The sequence below is a fragment of the Tenrec ecaudatus genome, chromosome 1, assembly GCF_050624435.1.
Source record: "Tenrec ecaudatus isolate mTenEca1 chromosome 1, mTenEca1.hap1, whole genome shotgun sequence".
Lineage (NCBI taxonomy): Eukaryota > Metazoa > Chordata > Mammalia > Afrosoricida > Tenrecidae > Tenrec > Tenrec ecaudatus.
In genome coordinates, this window is record NC_134530.1 from 168,546,532 (window position 1) to 168,570,053 (window position 23,522).

The 23,522-nt window shown below is 38.7% G+C and overlaps 1 protein-coding gene across 2 annotated transcripts in view; it reads right to left on the bottom strand.

The window, feature by feature from the left end:
• SPTA1 (spectrin alpha, erythrocytic 1) overlaps positions 1-23,256 on the bottom strand; it is an 87,174-nt gene extending 63,918 nt beyond the window's left edge. For both annotated transcript variants that reach the window (XM_075540415.1, XM_075540414.1), the window contains exons 1-18: positions 23,233-23,256; positions 21,262-21,501; positions 19,870-19,995; positions 18,333-18,473; positions 17,512-17,658; positions 15,844-15,977; positions 14,669-14,813; positions 12,792-12,946; positions 11,588-11,723; positions 11,405-11,506; positions 9,930-10,067; positions 9,182-9,292; positions 7,759-7,836; positions 7,457-7,612; positions 6,953-7,157; positions 4,370-4,551; positions 1,846-2,089; positions 520-642 (exon numbers count right to left, since the gene is read on the bottom strand). In XM_075540415.1, coding sequence (XP_075396530.1) covers positions 520-642; positions 1,846-2,089; positions 4,370-4,551; positions 6,953-7,157; positions 7,457-7,612; positions 7,759-7,836; positions 9,182-9,292; positions 9,930-10,067; positions 11,405-11,506; positions 11,588-11,723; positions 12,792-12,946; positions 14,669-14,813; positions 15,844-15,977; positions 17,512-17,658; positions 18,333-18,473; positions 19,870-19,995; positions 21,262-21,501; positions 23,233-23,256 — 2,587 coding nt within the window. The remainder of the gene's footprint in view (positions 1-519; positions 643-1,845; positions 2,090-4,369; positions 4,552-6,952; positions 7,158-7,456; positions 7,613-7,758; positions 7,837-9,181; positions 9,293-9,929; positions 10,068-11,404; positions 11,507-11,587; positions 11,724-12,791; positions 12,947-14,668; positions 14,814-15,843; positions 15,978-17,511; positions 17,659-18,332; positions 18,474-19,869; positions 19,996-21,261; positions 21,502-23,232) is intronic.
• Between the last annotated feature and the right edge of the window lie 266 nt (positions 23,257-23,522).

Here is a 23,522-nt window from a genome sequence, read left to right on the forward strand (position 1 = left end):
AATCTTCATTGTTTATATCATACTTACTCTATGATGTTCAACTCTGAATATTATTTAATTAGTAGAAGTTTCTGAAAATGGGAGACCAAAATGAAGAAAGACTTTAGCACTGTATAAAGTGAGAAATTTAAGGAAACATTATCCTCCAACATCAAACATAACAGGTGTTGGGAACGTTGGTGGCATTTTAACAGATATGAAAGCTTCCAAATGGGACATGGGCTCAGTTTTAGATTCTGAATTCTTCTCCACAGAAGCATAATTGTGATTATGATAACAGATATACTTTTTAAGAATTTAGGCTTTGCATAAGATAGAAGAGGCTGATTCATGAGATAGATTGCTGTTATTTATGTGTGTGTGTGTGTGTGTGTGTGTGTGTGATAAATGCCTTAAAAGGAATATCAGGAGTTAATATGGATATCTTCAAATTTTCTGTATACTCTCAGCCTCTGCAAGCTGCTTTACAAAGATCTCTAATAGGGATGATCTGCTCAACCAAGTATGAATTATACATACCTTCCTCTATCATCTTATTTCCTCTCTCGGTTATCACTCGGATGCGTGGCTCATGACTGTTAATATCAGCCAGGATAACTTGGTGCCTGTTCAGGAGATTCTTAGAAGCAATCAGGTCTTTACCTATTGACAAAAGAGATTTCAAGTGATGGGATCATCTGGTGTATGGAATGAGAACCACCTGTCTCATTTATTAGAACTCTTGGACCTACATGCTCTTCCATTTGTAGTTCTAATCAGAGGTGGGTGTCCCAAAGCTTAAACCATGAGAATTAACCTTACTCAATGTTTTTTTTGCACGTATCTCTTCACACTAAGAAAATCCAGTTAATTATTCTCTAAATGATAGTGAATTAATCACTATTATCCTTGGGAAGGAGCTTCCTAAGTGCAAATCCCTCCTCTGTGGAACTATTTTCTTTTGTCTCATTGTAGTGTAAAAAGGAGGATCTTTCACTTGCTAATTTTTATGGACTTAAGAAAGTTCTTACAGACCTTAAATTTATCTTTCCGTGATAAGGTCATACTATTATCTGCCTTAAAGTTTTCTTTTAAGAGTTGAAAATAACTTAATAACAATTTCTCACTTTTGCCCAAAATCAATAAATACTATCTATTGTGAATTCCCTATATCCTCTGATATTTCCCATTACTTTCTCTCTACTGCATCTTCCCCATCTCCCATCATGTATCACCACTATTCTCTTTAAAAATTTTCTCCACTACACTTTCTATTCAAATTGTTTCTCTAGAAACTCTCTCCCCAAGATGGATCCTTCAAAGAAACCTTCCAGACTCACTTCACCAATGTCATCACTATCCAATCTCTCTGATTTATACTTAGTACAATGTGCTAAATTTCCACTATATTTGGGTGCATTTTTCTTTTCTTCCAATGCAACTGTCTGACAACTGCTACTGGTGACATAATAGCTTCCAAGGAAAAAACAACATATAGTTTATCTGCTACTTAACCCCTTTGCTCCATGTAATATTCCTTGTAACTAAAAAAAGAGTCAAAGACAAAATTATAGAGAAAAAAGTAGAGGAGTACCAACAGCCTAGACAAAAGCACTTGGTATCTAAGATGCCAAACGTATCTGCTAGGCCCAAAAGCTTCACAAGAATATAAGGTAAAGCAAGTTGAATAAAGCTAGTCACTTGGGCTCTCCTTAGGTACACTGCACAGGACACATTGTTTATGAGTTTGAAGGCGAAAAACTGAGCACAGATTTTCTATTTTCTTGCCACCTCCCAGAACTCAACATCTATCTGCAGGTACCTTGGCCCTTGCCTTGAGGCCCAGCCAGCTCGGGTTATACTCACCAACATAGGTGGAAGCTGCTGAGGGTTCTGTCTCTTGGATCCAGGCTTCTTCATCCTCAGTGTCTCTGCAGATCTGGAGCAATCGGAGTATGTCAAGTAGTTTCTTTTTCCGGGTAGCCAGAGGCTCCTTCAAAGCTTCAAACCGGGACACTAGAGACTCCTGCCTTGCCCGTATGTCCCCAGCATCTGGATGGGCTTTTTCTTCAAAATATGCCGCCAAATCTGTGAGGGTGTCCACTTGATCCTGAAAGAGAAATAGGAAAAGTTATAAAGAAAGAAGGGATTGGAGTTGGGGGAGCAGCTCCTCAGGAAAAGTAGCTCTCCTCTGCACTGTGTTGCAATCTCTGATTAAATCAGTAGGAAAAAAAGTGGGTTGTGTTAATACAGCTAGGAGAAAGAAGAGAAATTTATAACACTGTAATTCTCAAACAACATTGCAAAAATGACCCCCAAAAAGTTAATAGAAATGCTCCGGGAAAATCAGAGAAATTAACATCTCAGAGGCTTAACTTTTCGGGAGTGTTAATAAATTGTGGCTCTAAGGAAAAGAGTGAAAGACTTTTGTTGTCTGAGATATATTTCCATCATTTAGCATTCTTTTTAAGAAAAACTAAAAATGTAAATAAAATTCAAACTCCTAAGGCTTAAGTTCATTGTATGGCATGAACAATACCCATGAGAAGAAATATGGTGCTGAAAAATAAAATTTTTAAGTAGAAATGCATAGACACAGCTTTGGCTAATTACTCCTTATGGGGATTTGAGAAAAACCATGATTTCTATTTGTATTACAGGAGAAAGGAAGACGATAGCAATGAGATTTTAAGGGCTTTTCCTCAAGACAAATAAAACAGAGGTAAGATACATATTCCATCGTCTTCATGAGTGGCCTAACTGAAGGTTTTTATTTGTAATTTGTTTGAGGAGAGGTGAATTTTGCATAAAAGAAATAGTCAAGAGTCAGGTAATATTTATTCAGTTTTTTTTATCCAGGACTAAACTTGTTAACTTTGCTTTATACTTCTTTAATTTGGAAAGAAGTATTATGCAGACTTCTTTGAAAAAAACAAATCAAAACAACCTACTCCTTCACAAAAAAGGAAAGCTTATATAAAGTATTAAATTAAAAGCCTCTGAGCAGCCAAAAGTTAGGGCACTTTGACTTTGGAACACATCAAAACATAGTAACTGATTGTAAATCAGCAGCAGCATTGTGGAGCCAATGTACTTATCGGAAACCTCTGTGGCTGAGGAAACAGGAGATCGGGCTTCTTCTCGCCAATGTCGCTCAATTACCATGTAGTGCTTGGAAAGGTCTTTCACCTGTGTACATCTTAGTTTCACTTTCTATGGAAGGAGGAGTTTGAACTAGAGAATAACAAAACTATTCTCCAAATTTAAACTTCCATAGAAAAATTACTTTTAGCCAACGTCAATTTTAGTATTCCTTCCCTACCAAAAAGAATCAGATTCTGGTGAAGAATTACCCTGCTATTCCCAGGTAGGATCACATAATCTTATTTCTTAAGAGTGTATGCGTATTATTGTTTCTATTCCTCTCAAGATAATTTTTTGCTTATTTATTTTTTTCCCCTCCAAATAATGTTGTTTCTCTATTTAAAAAATGTGTCCATCCGTGTAGACATAAAAACCATCGTTCTATGGCTTTACTGTCGCCAGCCTTTCGTTTATTTGGAGCTCATTGCACTATCCTTAAAGCTCTGTCAGTGACTGCCCCCACCGGTTTCTTTAGATTACCCTGCGCTTTCCAATTAACCCCAAGTAGCCAAAGCGAAGATATGATCAATGATATGTTACAGGATAAATATTAGGCGTTTCTAGTGAAAAGCATAATCATTTCCACACCCAAGCCAGGGCTCCTGGATTAAGAAATGGAATCAACTGGGACTGGATTTCCACTGTCCTCTCCAGGAGCTCGCGTGCAGGCTCCACGTTCTAGAAACTCATGACGGTTTGATAGAGAGTAGGAAGGAAGCCCCTGGGGCTGGAAGTGCAGGTATCTGCGTGTCGTCCTGGAGCTGCTATTGATTTCCTTTGTGACATTGAACTAGGAAGTCACTTCACGTCTCTGAACTTCCATTTTCTCAACTAACACAAAAAGAGTTAGACATTTCAAACTTTTGATCACGGAGCGGTAGATAGGAAAAGACCATTTTATGCCAAACAGTTATCTTGTAGATGAAAGTTTTAAGACCCCAAAAGGTGGAATGAGAGACTAAAGATCATATAACTAGAATGAAACAAGTCTATAGAGTCCAGACAGCGGATTGAAAAAACAGTGCGATGTTTTGATGAGTCAATCAAATCTGACATGAGCCACTGGGCTCTGACAAAAGACTCTGAGCACCCAGGAGAAAGGTCGGTTCATAGAAGATATTGGGAGAAAGTTAATCAATTAAAAAATTTCTTTTCATCTTGGCCCTTTGCTCTCTTGACATTATTTCCTTCTGTTCAGAGTGTTTGCACTAAACTCCCACGACTGGCCTTAGAGCTAGCAACAAACCTGACGGGCAGACACAGCTGACTCCAGGAGGCCGTGTTTCCTGAGTAGATTCTGAGTATCTGCCAGGCCTTTCCCATAATCCTGAGAGGTAACCTGCCACTCCACCTCCTCCAGCCAGCGCTTTAGATCTTCGGCATTATTTTCAAATTGCAGCTGCTGGTTAGCTTCATGCAACTGGGTCCCTGTGAGGAGACATTAGGGACAAAATAACAGCTATCATACTGCTCCTTTCTGTGCTATAATGTACCTTCTTTCAATTTCAAGAAATAAAGCATTTTTTGGAGGGCCTTGGTCAATAGGGTGGCCATAAGTTGGAATCCACTCAATGGCAGCGAGTTTGGTGTTTGTTTTGATAATAGCATTTCATATTCCAAAAGTATTTTATATTAAAAAGTAATGTATATGTACATATAGGCATAAATACATGTCTCACTGGAGATAATCTGAAATCACCTTCATTTTGTATAATTATGACAGCATTTATTTTTGAACAAGGTTATGTTTTCAAAGCAAAGATTAATAGTACGCTGCATTTCTTGCTGTATTTCATTGCTGCCTCAGAATTTAACTATCATTTTTATATATCACATGTTCTTGTCTTGTCAGATTTCATTTTCAAAGAATCCAAACCTAAACACTGAACTTTCCAAAAGATGTCGAACATTCAGGTTAACTAGTTTTAAATTTTTGAAATGTATCTTCCACAAAATCGTTCTCAGTGATTCATAACACTCTTTAATATCTTATTCTATGACCTTCCAACTATCATTTACATTATCCACATAGCAATGTCCGTACGTGTTGGTGGCGAGGGAGTGCGGAGTAGCAGCAGAAGCCTGGACTGGTTGCCGGGATGTTTGTCTTCCCCTCACCCTATCCCGAACCCAGGATGCGATCAAAAGCAATACGTATGTTATCGCTCTTCGGTAAGCAAAGCACAGTTTTGTCTATGACTGATTTTCAGAACAAAGAGAAGAAATGGTTATTACTTGCTTTAATTACTGACAGCTGATCAATGTTAGAAAGTAAGAGGTAGATTATGCAATATCACCACAAAAGCTAAAAGGGAACAGACTTGGGAGCCCCAGTCTTCCTGATTTCAAAACCCATTAGACAACCATTAGTCATAACAGTACGGCCCTAGTGAAATGACAGGCACAGAGACCAATGGAAAGTGACTGTCCATCTAGAAATCATTCATTCCATTCACATAGGGGCAGCTAGGACATGACAAGGACCAAAATGCATTGAGTAGGGAAGAGACCACCTTTTGACAAATGTTATTGGAAAAACGATATTGATTTGTAGAAACATGAGACAGGATCCATATATTTCACATTTAATAATGATGAAAGGAACTCAAAATGGACAATCCAAGAAAATGTAGGGAGGACTTTAAAACCCATTGCTATAAGGCCAATTTTGACTCATAGTGACCCTATAGAATGAAGCAGCACTGATGCACAGGGCTTCAGATGCTAGGAGTATTTACAGAAGCCGACAGCTTCAGATTGCCCCTATGGCACATGTGTGGATTTGAGCAGCTGACCTTGCAGTAAGCCCACTTTGCCTCCAGGACTCCTGAGGGGGAAAGTTATGGTTCCAAATATATGACGTAAAACAATTTAAAATTTAACTAAATATTCAAGAGAAGCAAAAGAAAAAATCATGGCTGGGACCACCTAAAAATTGAACAGCCACATCAAAACATTTTTCCAAAGGACTAAAGAGACCCACCCGATGGGGGAAACATGCCTTGGCAATGACAGATCGGACAAAGGCGTAATCTCTAAAATGAATTGGAAGAAGCCTGGACCATCTCAGACACAAGAACAGGAGCATGCCAATTGAAACAAGGAAAACACGAACAGATACTTGACCAAAGAAGACAATCGGACAGCTAATAAACACACTAAGAAACACTCGCAATCAGGAGCCATTGCTAGTGAAAACGACAATGAGATATCATTTCACCCCAAATTAAGAGAAATGTCCCAAACCAGAAAACAACAAACAGTGGCTCCCCAGAGTGTGGAGAGCAGGGACTCTCATCCATTGTTAGTGGGCTCATAAAACCACCCAGCTGCCATGGTGGACAATGAATGGTTCTCATTATTTCTAGCCCATATGTCACTAATAATCTCTTAATGTCTCATGTAATCATCTTAACTCTAGATTTTAGATGACAGTTTTTAGGCTGTATTGTCCATATGCTGATTTCTATTGACATCCTAACTTGTTTACATTAATGGTCTAATTAAATGCATTTTTATAGATACATAGCCAATAGTGATGTATGGTTCCTGAATGTTTATGGGAAACAATAAAGTAAAAGAACTCAAAGTAACTTCAGTGTTTAAAACTCTACACATGTAAATGTAAAATAGTATCACATGATCACGTGATGACTTTACATTGGCCATTTAGAACTGCTTGGCCCAGAAGGATGAAGACTCAGAGGGACAGCAAACAGGTGGCTTCCCTTCTTGCAGAAGTCACCAGGTAAATTCATGGTGGTAAAGATAAAAGTGCTGTGCTTTCAGAATTTCGGATCAACTTTTCACCAAAATCTCTGCATCTAACCTTTCTGTGCTGTCGCCTCCAACAGTTCCTTCCAGAGGTTGGCGACTTCGCTCAGGCGGTCCGCCACGTTTTTAGAGGCATAGTGATCATGCTCAATCATCTCCTGCCCCGTTTTCTCGAGATTACTGAGGAGGATCTCATTAGCTGCCAATTCCTCTTCAAAGACTTGTTGCTTTTGGACGCGGCTCTTCAAATTCTGTGTATCCTGAGATAGGACAATAACACAAAAGGAAATCATTGCTTAAAAAATGAAAGAGGGAAATTTGGGAGACTCAAATGTTTTCTCACTGTAAGTCTGACTACATCAAGATTAAGACAAGGGAGAAGATTGCTCTAGTATGGAGTAAGACATTGCTTCAGACATGAGGCTAATCAAGTCCAACATTTACTTCTACTTAACCAGATATGATCGAAGCTTTGGAACGTGGCCCCTTCAGCTCTAAGAGTGTAATCCCATGAAACCAGCTCCTGAGGAGGACATCCAGGGAGGGGATGCTGGGCTACCTGGTAATCTTCATCATCTGTCAATTTTTTCTTCTTGTTAATCCAGTTCTTCAGGTCATCTGAGTCCTGATACAGTTGTTGCAGAAGCAGGGAATCCTCTAGCAATCGGCGTCGGGTAGCAGCCCTGTCCCGGAGGGCATCCCGCCGGGCCAACAGCTACAAAAGGCCACAAACAAACTCAGTCAGCAAAACCAAATAGGGGCTCGGGAGCTTTACTGCCCACCCTGGTCTCTATGACCTCAAGCCTTTCTTTGAGCCCAGTTCACAAGTTGCCCAGAGAACATCTAGACCCTTGGACATACCCCATCCCGTATAGCAGCAATGTTCTCAGAATCATAATGGTCATTGTTGATCAGTTTGGTTGCTGTCTTGTCTAAGGTCTGAAAATTAAAAAAAGAGAATACTGTTAGCTGTTATGAATGAGAATTAATATGACAGACATAAACTGATTTCTGTGTTATTGAAAGTTGATAGTGAAGATTTTAAATTTGATTGTTATTGTGAATACTGGCGATTGTTATTGTGAATACTGGCGGGGGTTTTGTGTGTGCGCATTTAAAACCAGCACTGTCCTAGAAGACAGTGAAAGTTACACTGCATATTGGATCTCTTAAGCCTTCCTCATACTACTCTGAGGCCTATTAATGTATTAAACAGATTTCAGACTGGTCCTATCTAATAACCCTTTTCAAAGCAAGTGAGAGAAAGTCCTATCATCCTCGTTTCTAAGGAGCATTCTGTTTGTACTTCTTCCAAAACAGTTTTTCTGGAAATCTAAGGCCTAATGGAGTCTTCATCGAAACTACAATTCAAAGGCATCAATTATTCTTTTGTCTTCTTCATTAATTTTCCAACTTTCATGTGACAGGTAGTTGAAAATGCTGTGGAATTTGTCTGATGTACTTTAATTCTCAAAGCGATGTTTTCACTTTTTAACATTTTTAAAAGGTTTCTTTGCAGCAAAACTGTCCATGCAAAACACCATAGTACAACAAAATAATAGATGGACAGTAATATTAAAGGAAAAATGAAATCTAAATAATACATTTCAAACTCTGAAATAATGATTCTATATTGAAAATGGATCCAATAGATTCTATTTTTACACTTGGGGATAAAAGATAAAATCATTTAAAAAGTCCTGACATCCTGAAGTTTCTGAATGTGCTTTGTAGAACCAAAAGTGTATTGTCAAAAATGATTCTGAATTTATTTTACTCTGTTTTCTTTTTAAAGAATAATACTGTGCTATTTGATATGTATAAAACAAAACCAATGGTTATTGAGTCAATTCCAACTCATGCTGATCACAAAAGTGTTAGAATACAACTGTGCTTTGTAGGGCTTTTAATGACCAATTCCTCCCCTCCCCTTCTCTAAAAGATTGGCAAGTTTTTATCTGGGAAATCTGACTAATTTCTCCCCCTCCAGAAGATTGGCATGTTTTTATCTGGGAAACCTGTGGATAGATTCAGACCACGAACTCCACAAATTCTGCCTTGTGGAGTCCCTGCTACTTCCTGTCTGCTCATTCAGTTGTCTACTTGCTCACTGTCTTGGTAGATAGACCAGATGCAAATCCAAGCATTACTCCTATTGATGCTGATGCTTGTCCCACATTCCCAGCAAGGCTGTACACTTACGGTTTTGTTGAGGGAAAGGTATCATGTGAGATGGTTTATGCAAACATAGATCCTAACACCGAAGCCAGTGCTCATTTCTTACTGTGATTTTCTCTTCCTGGGCAGTAAAAGCTTCCTCAAAGTCATCATGCTTCTGAAGCAGGGCTTCTGCACTTCCCAGAGAGTTTCCCAGATCTTCATTATCCAGGAAGGCCTGTAGAAGACAAGCGGTTGCATTGCAGGTAAGCCCCATTGGTGAGTAGCACGCCCCTTAGTCTGTACTTCAGACAAGGAATACACCGAGACATGAAGGGGCTGGAGAGAACTTGGAGTAAGCACAATGATGGGAGGAGACCTTAGTAAACGGAGACAAACCTCAAACACTAGTTGTTTAAAAACTCCTTCTCTTCATTCCATCTAACTTTCTCACTGAGTCTGCCCCGTCAGCATTCTATTAATCCATCTGGGCACACTGCTTCTCAAAGCCACTGCAAGAGAACTATTTACTTCCAAATATCCTTTTGTTTTATTTAGAAATCCTTTTCTGATTAACCTTGCCTGACTCACCATAATTTTCCTTTCCAGACTCCTTAGCAACTTGATATTAATTTTGTCTTATTTTCCATTGTCTTACCAGCTTCTGACCTATGTGCTTGACTATTTCTCTATGTGTTTGTCCATGAGGAAATTGTTAGGTCTTCATACAAAGGTCTTATGTTTTCTACTCATAGTTTACCCTCAAATTCCCAGAAAAAAAAACAATTGAGTCCATATAAATAAATAGTAAGGCATATTGGTGCTTAAGGATGAGTGAAATTATTTCTGGAAATTTTCTAGACTTGTCCTGTTACCTCTTGTCTGCTCATCCAACTGTCTACTTGCTCACTGTCTCGGTAAAACAGGTGCAAATCCAAGCATTGTTCATATTGATGCTGACGCTTGTCCCATAGTTCCAGCAGAGCTGCCCAGTTGTGGGAAAGTGTTTCCATCTTTGGAAAGGAAGAGAGAATGTAATGGAAAATATTTAGTTAATTTAATATATAGCATATGTATTGTGTATCCAATAACTGCAAGGCTCACTGAAGGATGCAAACTGAACAACAAAATGGCCTTTCTTTTAAAGACTCTAACATCTAAGTAAACAATTATCTTAAAAACTCAGTCTCATGGTCCTTGAGTTGATTCTGACTAACAGTAATCCTGCAGGACAGAGTAAAACTGCCTGTGTGGGTTGCTGAGACTGAACTCTTCATACGAGTAGAAAGCCTCTTCTTTCTCCCACAGAGGGGCTGGTGGTCTCAAACCAATGGCCTTGTGGTTAGCATCCCCAAACATAACCACTACACCACCAGGGCTCCCTGCAAACTGGATTACAGCAACAACCAAACTAAACAAAGTCACTGCCTTCGAATCGATGTCAACTCATAGCAAATTGAATAAAGGCCATAAAAGAGGCTTAGGGCTCTTAGTGTATAGAAAAGAAGATAGATTTTTCTTGGGATAACTAGGTTGTAGAAGTATGAGAAGAATCTTCCAAACAGAGATTTAAGGAGTGGTGAGGATCTGGTTTATAGAAGGATGTGGCATCCTATGAAAACGATGTTATTGGCACTTAAAATTACTGTTAGCTTCTGTGATATGCTTCAGAGGCAAGTAAGTCAATTATTTTGCATTTTATTCTACAGGTGAATAAGAACCATCAATGAAAAGGAAATAGAGCTACTAAATGGATAAAATTAATTTTAAAAAACTTTGTTGCTGCTCGAGCGTGTGCCCAAGCAATTCTCGTTAAGACCAGAATCCTCTCATTTAAAGAAGTGTGTTCAGTTTAAAACCCTCTAGAGATGTAGACGATTTTAAAAGCCACAAAAGAAAGGAAAATATGTTAGATTTGAGGCTATAGAGGAGAGAATAAAGCAGTACAGGAGTCTGGGAAGTGTTTGGTGCTGTGCTAGGCACCACAGGTATCTCAAGGGTGCCTTCCTCACAGAATATGCAATTAGTGCTGAGAATGGAGAAATGACAATACAGAACATTTGTGGCCAAGTAAGACGTAATAGCAGCTCCAAAATGGGTAAAATCAGAGGGTTGGTTTGAGAAAATGGGACAAAACCATGAGAGACCACAAAGCATGACTGAGAATTACAAATGACCCAATTTAATTAAAGGATGACCTAGCTAAAATAGTACAGTGTGAAAGTTGGGTACTATTGTTATCATGGGTGGAAAGATCTGATACTTCATCATTTGAAGATTACCATGCATTATGGAAACAAGTGAAGAATAACTATGTCAGTAAAATTCCACTAGCTGTTCATCCAGTTACCTTTTTCTGAACTTCCTCAGAAGCTTCGTGATTGGCATCCAGCAGGGCTTGACCAGTTTCATCAGCAGATTGAAATCGGTCATCATATGAGTCAATCTCATGCTATGGACACAGAACAAAATTATCAAAATGCAGCAAGTAATCTGATTAGCACACTCTTAATGGGAAGACATTCCTGTGTACCTTATGCTGCTGGTGCCTGTCCAAGAGTGCTTCCCCTCCAGCCACATCTGTAGGTAGCTCATCAGCATTGATCAAGGCAGTCTTCTCCTTCATCCAACCTGAGAGTTCATCATAATCAGATAAGAACCTGTGGTACCTAGAGAAAGTGTAAGCAACCAGATGTAAACGGATTTTGAGCAAAGAGGGAGTTATTATGAGTAGGTACCATCAGTTCTATTTCAACACATAGCATCTATGAAATATGGCCAGGTCTTCTACCATCCTGACAATTGTTCCTATCCCGGAGCCTATTTTTGCAGCCACTGTGCCAATCAATCTCGTTATGGGCCTTCCTCTCTTTCACTGCCCTTCTATTTTACCAAACATGGTATCTTTCTTCAGGGACTGGTCTCTCCTGATAACATGTCCAAAGGATATAAGACAAAGTCTTACCATCCTTTTTCAAAGGTAGACTTATTTGTCCTTTTGGCACTCCATGGTACTTTCAATATTCTTCACCAGCATCACAATTCAAAGCATTTTCTTTCTACTTGAGCCCTTGGTATCAGCTCCTCATTTTTCCCCTCTCTCCCATTAGATACTTCTTCTGAGACACCTTTCTGGTGTTCTCTAAACTCTAAGGTTTTTGGTAAACAGCAAATCATTTGAACTATTCCCCCCACCCAAGGACTCCTGTGATATTTATATCTAATGTAATCAATCTATCTTTATAACTATCCCACAATCCATCTATGTCTGGCCAGAGATTGCAACTTTATTAATTAAATGAAGGTGAATTTGTCTCTTTCTCTTTTCTCCCAAGGAAAAAATCATATTCCCAGGTCTTTAAACCAAAAGCTACATGAAGTGGTTTTAAGTTCTCACAAGTAAATAAACACAGGGCATATAAACAATTGGGAGTATCTGGTGGGAAAGGGTTAGGGTAACCCTTCAGCTCTTTTGCCGGCTTCCTGGGCTACTTTATAGCCACCTGCAACTATAGAAACAAGAAATAGTAGTGCAAACGGAATGTGTGATGCTGCGGATTAGGACCACCTGGAATGAACTTCCCTGGATTTTTACAACCATTTTTTTCCATTGAGGATCCAAAGGTTTGGGCTCCTGGTTTCTATACTCCTTTCACCCTTTCATTCCTGCTTTTGATATTATATCTGAGCTCTGCAGAGATTGACCGGCAAAACAATAAGGAATAAGGATGTCCTACCAATAAGAAGCCTGCAGCTGAGCATATCTGGTGGTAGCCAAGGCACGGATATGCTCCCAGTTGGAAATGAGATCCTCTTTCATCTGCTGTATCTGAGATTCATCCGAAGGATGAGAAACCTTCAGTTTGTCTGCTTTGGCAGCTAATTCCTTTACCTTTGGGATGAAAAAAAAATAGCATAAAATCCAAGCACTCTAGCTCCTCCTATCAACAATATGTGTTGTGTGTGTGCTCATGCAAGTGTGGTCAGAGGGCTTAAGTGGAGAGCAAATGCTTTGAGAATGATTGGGGCAGGGAATGTGCAGATGTGCTTTATACAATTGATGTATGTATATGTATGGATTGTGATAAGAGTTGTATGAGCCCCTAATAAAATGTAAAAAAAGAAAAGAGGTGAAAAAAAAGAAAATGATTAGGGCAAAGAATGTACAGATGTGCTTTATACAATTGATGTATGTATATGTATGGATTGTGATAAGAGTTGTATGAGTCCCTAATAAAATGTTTTTTAAAAAAAAGGAAAGTGTGTGTGTGGTATAACAAAGCAATGACATGAATTATTTACAGCAATGTCTTATATTAATATACTACTATTTTGTATTAACAATCATTTATTATGCATAATTTATCTAACATTATGCTAAATGCTTTCATTGTATATTCCCATTCAATACTTTTCACTATAAAGCAGATATTATTCTTTTTACTTATGTGAAAACTGAGAATTAATTTATTAGCTCATCCAGTAAGTGGTAGAATCAAGGTTTAGGTCCAAGGTTGCTTTTCAATACCTCTCTGCACTATATTCTTATATATTATTATGTGAATCAGAAACACAATTTTTTCCCAGTTGCATAAGAAAAGTCTAGTAATGCTAGGTCATCCTTGAGGACCAAGGTTAGTTTCTAGAGCAAAAAATGAAGACATGGGTGACTTTATGCAGACTAATATTAAGTTTTCTCGTTTAGTTAGTTATAATCAAATTATGTCTAAGATTTGGAATTTGTTAGCAAAGAAAGAAAAAAGTAGAATAATAGAAACGTTTTTCTTCTTCCAGAAACATATATAGACAGAACTTGGTGAAAAACAGTAAGTGCTGAAGTGTCTGTGGGCTGCCTTCATGGTCGTGTTCAGTTGAAATGAGTTTGAGTTATGGATGATGTTTAGAGAGAAATAACTAAAGAAAAATAACTAATGAATAAAGATAATTCAAGAATATTGGATGACTTCAGGTCCTTGAGGAACTGCTCTATTTTCAACTAAAAAAATAGATGGATCTATAAGAGGAAGAATACCACGAGTGAGGTGTGCACATCTCAGAATAATCAACAATTTGAGATAAAATTTACAGCAGTTACCCAGGGATAAAGTTCAGAACGGTTAAGAAAGAGGGAAGAATGGTGACAGGAAACACAGGGAGGGCAGGGGATAAATGATGTGACATTATAGGGATTGTAATCAATGCTATGGGGGAAAATGTACATGACTATTTAAATGTAAAATTTATTATCTGCCCTGTAAACTTTCACAGTGAAATGTTTAGGAAAACAAAGAAACTACAAGAATTCATGAAAATAGAAATATTTTAAAGAGAGTAGGAAATCAAGGATGAAAGTATTTTCTTCAATTGTGAGCTATATTAAAATAAAACATGTCTACATAAAATGTATATGTACATTGGAATTACCATAGTAAATGCACTCAAGTTTTTAAAGTAACAGAGTAGAATGATACAATATATTTCAGTGACACAGAACTTTTCTTATGTTTCAAATATAATTAATTTCTGTGCCCTTTGGACACATGGTATAAACAAGATGGCCACCATCTGTCTCTTCAAGGTCAACAGGGCAGCCATTTCTTGAGTGATTGCTTACCTTGTCTTCCATGACTGCAAGGTTCCTCTCAAGTCCCTTGTGACTATGGAACAGTGCCTCAGAGCTGACAAGGTCTTTGCCATAGTCCTCAGAGGTGAGAAGAGGCTCTTTCTCCTTGATCCACTGGATGGCTTCAGTCACATCCCTGCCAGACAGACATATGAGCTCCAACCAAAGAAAATAACATCCGCGGACCAAGACAATACAGAATCCTACAGCAAGGACTATCACTGTTCACACGGGATGTCATTTGCCCTTCCCTCTTACATTTTAGCAGAAAGTAATCTAAAGGGTATTTCTACTGAGAAATGGGATCGATATGGGATAGAATTGACTCAACAATTGTGAACGGTTATGTATCAACGTCTGGGCCAGGATTCTTAGTAGCTCGGCAGTAACTCCCCATGATGTGATCTAACATAAGGTAATCCACTCGGGGAGCAGTCAGGAGTTGCAATGGAACTAGGGTCTCCTTTGATAGGGTCCCAGCCTTGATATAGTTGTGGCTTGTTCCATTTTAAGCACCCATGCATCCATGGGGAAGCTTGTCGCTTCTACTAGGTCTGGTTCCTGCATCCGTATCTGCTGATCCCAGTAATCATCAGTGGACTATTGACCTTGGATGCATTTGACTTTGCATGCATCAGCCTATGTTCTTCAAGCTTTTCTTCCTGCTTTCTGGATCTTAAGCCTTCCCATCATCCACCACCACCCCATGTTGACCAACTATCTGTGTCAGACGAAGCCTACAGATAACAGCTGACCCAGGGGCTCGAATGGACTGAATTTACCCATTTTGACAACTATGCGAGCGAGCCATTGTTTGATACGTATTTCTTTCAATTTGCATACACATATGAGCACCACTGGTTTTACTTCTCTTGAGAATCCAGTCTAGCATAATGGCTAATGTGCATTTTTTTTCCTGCAGATGTTTCTATCACTAATTTCCCCAATACTATGTTTATGGCCTTAGGTTCCAATCTCTAGAAGTGCAGCCAAAATGAAAATCACAGTTTTCTAAAAGCTGTTCCTTCTCTTGCTGACTCAAAGGCAAACACTCAAGCATCTTTGCTTTGAATATTAATTATTTGGGGAAATATACAGAAGTTAACAAAAATAATAAGTATGGTGAAGTGTCACAGTTTTTCACAACTCAGTAGCTAAAGTCATACCTTTTAAATCGCTGAAGGTCTGCAGCATCGGAAAGAGTTTTCCTCCGCTGGAGAGCCATACCATGAAGTCGCTCCCAGGCAGCGTTGACCTCATCCTGCTTTGACTTAATCAAAGGCAGTTGAGGGTGGTTCTCCTGTGGGCATAACAAAACTGGAATTATACTGAAAAGGGATTATACCAGAAAGGATTTAACCACTAATCAACTCATGCAGGTCCATAGTAGCTAGAGTTGGAAAATAATGATCATAGCCAGTCACTGAGCTTTATTTTACCTTTGTTCCTAGTTCTAGTCTCATTCACATGACCAAGCTCAAGAAAGCCAACCTGCCAGATATCATATCCTGTGAGTTCAGTATTCGGCCGGGCTAATCACAAAGGCTGCGTTTTCAGCATTAGACTAGCCTAATTACAAAGGTTTCCCAACTGAGGTTATCTTCAGAACTCTGTTGATGCCTGAAAAATCCCTTTGACCATCTGCAGAAATCAAGGAAATGACGAACTGATTCTCTTTAAAGAATCCTATTTGATTTTCCAAAAGAATAATACAAACATATGTATACATGTACAATTTGGTACAATATTTCATTCACTTGTGCAAACTACCTGAAGCCATGGGGCTTCAAGACCCCAAGGTTCAACTTTCAGCATGAGAATTCAAATAGTTGGCAATATTTAGATGTTCCCATATTCTGGTTTTCTACTCTGACAACTCACACTGATTTGCCTTGTCTAGGTAGCAATTCTGGGGTGGGTGTATCACATTCCTATTGTGAATGGGTGGTGCTTTCTGTGGTCATTGAAGGGGCCTCCCTCCAAAAGAGAAAAACATTTACTGGACCTATTGGCATGACTTCCCGTGAACCTGCTCGTTTGCCTCCCCTCCTTTCAAGGGATGCAGTGTTTTTGTTAACTCCTTGGACCTTGGATGACCTAGCGATGTACTTGAACCAAAAGAATGGTACAAGAGGCATTTAAACTTATGCCTTTACCCTCCTGAAACACTTATGCAGAAAGAGCTTATGATACCCATTTCTCCCATAATTGGCTCCATTGTGCTTTCCCGTTTATGGTTTAAAGTCTGACTGAAGATAAATGATTACTAAAGAATGGAATGCCTTATGTTTATAGAAGGCCTGATATTATAGTGGTTAAGCATCAGGCTGCTAAATAAAATGTTATGTGTTTGAACCCTAGATTTGGTAACGTTAACAATTCTACCATGTCACATAAGTATACTTTGAGTCAGGATTTACTTCACAGTAGTGGGTTTGATTTTTTCTCAATTGTATTATTTCTTTCCACAATTAGCTTTTGCTTAATTAGAGATTGAAAAATTATTTAAACATTGCCTTAAACAAATGAAAATAAATCTTTCTTCTTTCCTCTCACCTAGTCTCTCCCCCCTAAAAAAGTGATAACATATCCCTACACCTGACTTTGAAAAATATTTTCTGGTATATCAATCTTGTTTGTCTTCACGAATAAAAGGCTGTTGCATAAGAATGAGTACTGGAGGATTGCAGTGTAGGAGCTAGGGATGTGGACCCCATGTTTTCTTACTGTCTCTTGTCTTCCTCCAATCCTTATTGGAGATGATTCCATAGGACTCAGGTTCCCTTTAAAAGTTAGAAACCTATCCTGGAGTGATTCTGTGACTTTCAACTTACCTCGGCAGACTCATTGGCATACTGATTGATTCCATCCACTCTCCCCTTTCGAGCTGCTAGATCCACTTGGAAGTCTTCAAACTTCTTATGTAGAACCTCTGTGCGCTCCCAGTCCTCACCCAGCTCCACCGATGTTACTATAGCCTCCTGAAGATACAGACATGTTTATTGAATCCGCAGAAAGTATTTAGCAATTTAAAGCCCAAGACACCTGCCCACATTGCCAGAATAGCATAGATAGAGATGCTTATCTGGGAGAACATTTTCCAGGAAATGTAGACACAAGGGTGTACGACCTCACCCAGGAGATACTGTGCTTTGGGAGAATCCCTTAGAAAAACCTGAAGCACTATGGACTGGAGTCCCTGGCACCATCATTGTTTGGAAGAAATTCATCCTGATTTTATGCAAGTCAACATAGTGAGTATCTACAAAAGCAGTGTGCTAAGTTCTTACTTGGATCAATTTAGCTCTAGCTATCAGATTATTCTTCAGGTGTTCAGAAAATAGACACAAGCTTTATGGTACAAGCGTCTAGGGAAAGCTCGGCCTCAGGGTAAGCTCAAACCCCTGTGAGGAGCACAGGGTTATGGGAGAGAGCTCACTGCTCCATTTACAGTTTCTATATGGCTTCTCCACATTCAGGTTCATAAGTTTAGACTCATCTTCTACAAAGCAAGTGTTCGTCAAAATCACTGCCTACCAAGAAAAGAGCTTCAGAAATAGACCTTGATTTCTTAACAAATAATCTGCAGTAAGTTCCTATAGGGTGCCTTGGATAAATGGACTTAGGCCTAATACCCAGGTGTTTGTTCCCGTACCTTATCACCAATCCACTCCAAGATGTCAGCACACTCCTGTAAGTACTGCTGGAACTTCAGGGCCCGCAGAAGCAGGGTGCCCTTCTCCTTGGTCAACTCTAGCAATAGGTCCCACAGGTGGCGCAGTTCCTCCAGATGGACCTTTTCAGAAGGGAGGCAAAACCACTCAGTACAGATGTTGTCAAGCAGGTTGATTGGGAGACTTGGTCAGAGAGGGACATGAAAACAATTGCCCTTCCAAACACTCCCCATGCATTAATTGCTCAGGACAGAAATTTGAATATTTAAAGGCAGAAATAAGATATTCATATATGGAAATCGCCATTCAATCAAATCAAATAGGATCTTACATAAGAGAAAAAATTTTCATTGCTTTTGGGTTTTAAAGGGTTTGATTACCAGCAATAGAAATGGTTCATGGGAGAATTTGAACTGGAGGTTGGAGAAGATAGAGTTTTAGTAGACAGCTAATGGACAAAGGGTCTTCCAACATAGTAAATAACACCTCTACGACACACAAAGAACTTGGCATGACCTGCTTTCTGAAGCGGTAGGAGATTCAGTGTGAAGGTGTAACTAGGAAATACATACCACCAAAGCAATAAGGGGATGATGAGGCCAAACTATCCTACAATGTAATAAGGAGGAGTGTGATCTCATCTGTTACGGGACAAATTGTGTTTCCCCAAAAGATGTTGATGTTCAAACCATTGGTACATGTGAATTTGAAAATAGGGCCTTTACAATCATTTTTGTAAATTAAAATGAGATCCGCAGGGTGCCAAAGGAGCTCTGGTGGCATAGTGGGTTATGTGTTGGATTGCTAATCACAAGGTCAGCAGTTCAAACCCACCAGCAGCCCCATGGAGGAAAGGAAAGACTTTCTGCTCCCATGAAGATTTACAGCCTCAGAAATCCAAAGAGACAGTTATACTCTATCCTGTAGGGTTGCTATGAGTTGGGTTGACTCTATGGCAGTGAATGACTGACTGGCTGACTAACTGACTGACTGACTGACTGACTGATCCAGTCCATTAAGTCTGGGGCCCTCATGAGAAGAAGAGCCGAGACACAGAGATAACATAGCCATGTGAAGACAGGAGCAAAGACTGGAGAATTGAGACCACAAATCGAGGATCGACTAAGGCTCCTGGAATCTGAAAGACTCAAGGAAAGGTCCTTCCTTAGAGGATTTAGAGGTCGGTTGACTCATAATGCCTGCATTTTAGATCTACCTACTTCCGAACTGTGATAGAAAACATCTGCTATTTTTCAGCCACTTGGTTTGTGTAATTTACTACTGCAACCTTAGGCAACTAATATACTATTCAATGACAGATTTTGTATTATAGCTCTGCCTTCTAGGAGCACCAAGAAATTCAATTATTTTATCTGTCTTGTCCCAATTCAACTAGTAGATGATAGGCAGAAGCCCTTGCCCCTTGGCGAGGTGCATCAAGCTTTGTACCTGTAAAAATGTCTGAAGATATAATCAGCAAATAGAAACTTCTCCTCAAGAACCATACCATAGAGTTACCTTTGTATCCTCGTGGGCAAAATGCCCCTCAGCAAATCGAACTTTCCTGGTTTCTTCCAGTTCAGGAATGACCCTTGATTTTGCTTGCACCTCTGCTTCAAAGGATTCATGTTTTTGGTATTTCCCCTGTAATTTAGAAAACAGTGTTTATAGTCAATGAACCTATAAGGAGACCTGGAAAATGAGAAGGTCCTTCTGTTCCTCTTCTGCTTCCAAACAAAACTGCTGCTTCCCCAACCTACCGTAAGTGATAATCTAAAACCATATCTAGAGAGGACACAAACTGAAAGGAAAAAAAATTAATTTTAAATAGAAGTTTTCCAAAAGTTCTAGGTTCTAAGTCAGAGACCAATGAGGAGGACTTTTGCCTAGCCCCAATTGCTTTGGGAAACTTCTTGATAAATGCCCTATTATTTTAAATCTCAATGGACTTCTTTAAGAATAAAAGATGGTAGCTTATAGTACTTCTCTGCAGGAAAAATAATAACTGGTTTTGAAGGTAGAGTACAAATAGGATAATTATAATAACGGCTTTAGAGCATGTTTTAGTTGAGTGTTGGATGCAAGCCTCACTTGTTATTGACTTATATCAATTAACTCATTCACAAAATGTATTGACTTTGTTCTTTTATGGGTATTTTCTTTCCAACACCAATTGTTCTTTTTTAGGTCTATAACCCTGTTCTCTGATCTGACTACGCCACATCCACATGCTGTCATACTAGCAGAACAGGTAGGGGTGCGGTGCTTCCACCCAACTTCTCACCCTAGGACTTCTCATTTGGACTAACAAGGAGCATGAGTGGCCATATTGGAAAAAATGACTACCATGGTTACGTACGCTGTTCTGCAGGGAGCGCAGAACCAATGCTTCAGAGATTTTGATGTGCCTTCCGCTCAATTGCATCCTTAATGGCATCAGATATTGAACTCACGTGGTGTTGCATGAACTCCTGCACTTTTGACATTTAGTGTTTTGCCCATAGTTTAATTTCAGTTGAATATCGCATTCATTGAATACTCCCTAGAATGACGTCTTTTTGAAATTAGAACGCGGGACTTGAGAAGTTGAAGTTAGGACTTATTCAGAGGCAGAATTACTGTCCCTAATAGATAGTCTAATCTGGTTATTACCTTGTCCTTCCTGTGGTTAATCAGATATGATATTATAAGAATTTAAACTCTGAATTCATTTTAAGAAATAATTATGTGTTTTCAACAGCTCACAAACTGCCTTCTTCTTTCCTCCGCCTGACTCACTCTTTCAAAGTCTTACACTAATATTTAATAAAGGAAAACGTACTTTTAGTTTTTTTCTTAGTTAAATTTGTTAAATTTTCCACTCAACCAGATAATTTCTTTATAAAAATGGAGTCAATGGAACTGAATAACCTGTATGTTAGTTGGGTCTTCATAGCTTTTATCTTCTGCGATTTTGAGTTTTTCCAAGATCCACTTTTCCAGATCATCTGCGTCCCTCCTAAAAACCTGGTAGTGATAGGACTCTTCAAGTTTCTGCCCCCTCTCAGCTACCAGCTCCTTGAACCTCTGGTAACGTGCCAACACCTCTTCCCGCCTTTTCTGGATCTCTTCTGCTGTTTCCAGCACCTTGGGTCCACTGCTCTCCATAACCTGTAAGTGAAAAAGGTTTTATCTACTGCAAGTTCAAGTTAGAAAGCATGCTGCCCCCTTGGTGCCTCCCAAAGTATTTATTCATGTTAGCACTATGTTCTGATTTCTTCACTTCTTGGGAATGGCCTGAAATGTCAGACGAACTACAGCGCACTTACATTATGGAAACCCCATCCAGCTACTGCATAGACCAGTAATTCTCATTTTTCCTGGAGACTCTTCCAACTTTTTACAAAACTGTGTGCCCACATTCATTCTTAACTTTTGTAGATATGATTCATTTGGAAGACACATGTAAGTGAGTAAAATCACAGAATTTCAGATGAAGAAAAATGAAATATAATTTTATTGCTTTCAAAGGCTAAAAAAAAGTTGACAGGCAGTTATCATGGTAAACCAGATTTAACAAATAATTTAAAGTTGCCGTCCTTCAATTAATGAAATGACTGATATTGTACACAAGGAGTTGGAAAATTTTGCTTTCTTCATACTAGCAAATGCACGTCATATAATGTTTACTCTTTTCATGCATGTTCTTCAAGGGCACATAAATCAATCTATCTGCTACTCAATTATCACACATTTTAAATTACTTGGAGCTCAATAATTATCTCAGTACTGCCAAACAATATAATTATCTATTTCCTACAGAGGGATCATACCTGTCTGTGAAAAAATTCTGGCAAAATCCTGTTAGAGCCCATCACATTCATCTAGATTTGGGTAGTTATTTTCCAAGCTTACTTTACCCAGGACATTTAATAGGGAGTTTAAATATTAGTCTCTTTTTACTTCTCTTAAGTATAATAGCTACTAAAAAAAGTATAATAGCTACTTTGTGGATGACCATTGTTAGTTTGGCAAAAGAATTAAATAATTCTAAAGAGACTCCTATTTCTATTGAATTTTATATTGTTATGAATTACTTTATTGTCCTCTTGTGAACTGATCTTGGAACTGAATAGACAAAAGGTCAAGTTTATTATTCAAAGTGAAAGATTTAGCTGTATATACACAAAGTCAAGCCTATTGTTTCAACTGAAACATTAAAAGAAAAGGTAAATTTAAATAATTAAAATTTTAAAAAAGATATGCAACCACATATTTTAAAAAGCAGTGGTTTTTAATCTATTTTAAAATTCCATGATAAATATACGTGTAACAGAAGGAGCCCCAGGGGCACAGTGGTTAAATGGCTAACGCCATGGGAGAAAGATGTGCAGTCTGTTTCCGTGACAATCCTATGGGTAACTATAGTCTGTCCTAAAAGATCACTAGGAATTGGAAACAATTCAAGCTAGCATGGCTTTTCATGTATGTAACTAATTGCTTGTCTTTCAACATGCCTTACTCTTTAAAGTCAGTGAAATTTGTTATGTTTCTCATGTATAATCCTTACCTTTATCCATTTCCAAGTTTTCCTTAAAAGAAACTCAGTGTCCCCCTAACTATGAGAACTCTTTCCCCCTTCCCTCCCATCTATCCGGAGTAATGACTAACAAATAGGCTTCTATACACTTCTCAATTCTGGCTATTTCAGAGAAGTAGAATGGATAATGCAATTAGACTCATCACAATGTAACATTGTACTGAGTGGAAATAATTCATTTCCCCAAAAGTCAGAAACCAATCCTTAATGTCCTTGTCCAATTAATGCAAAAAGTTCAAATCATAGAAAACATCCCAAAATATATTCATGGCAAGTTGTACTGAAAAGAATTCTATACTCACAGTCTCTTTTTGAAGCTGTTCCATTTTTTTTCAAGCTCTGAAAGTTGGCAACATAAAATATATCCACTAGAAAGCAAGAGAGATAGTCTCATGGAACTGTATAGTGTAATTCAAGTAAAGATGACAGGCAGCGTTAAATGTGTGGCAAAGTAAAAAAAAAAAAAAAAGCCTTGGGTTCCGCATGCCACCAGCCATCAACAACAGCACTATCTTCAGGAGACAGATTCTGCTGAGGTGCCTGCTAACGTTCACAGATGCTGAGTGACTCAGCAGTTCTGAGAGACTGGCTC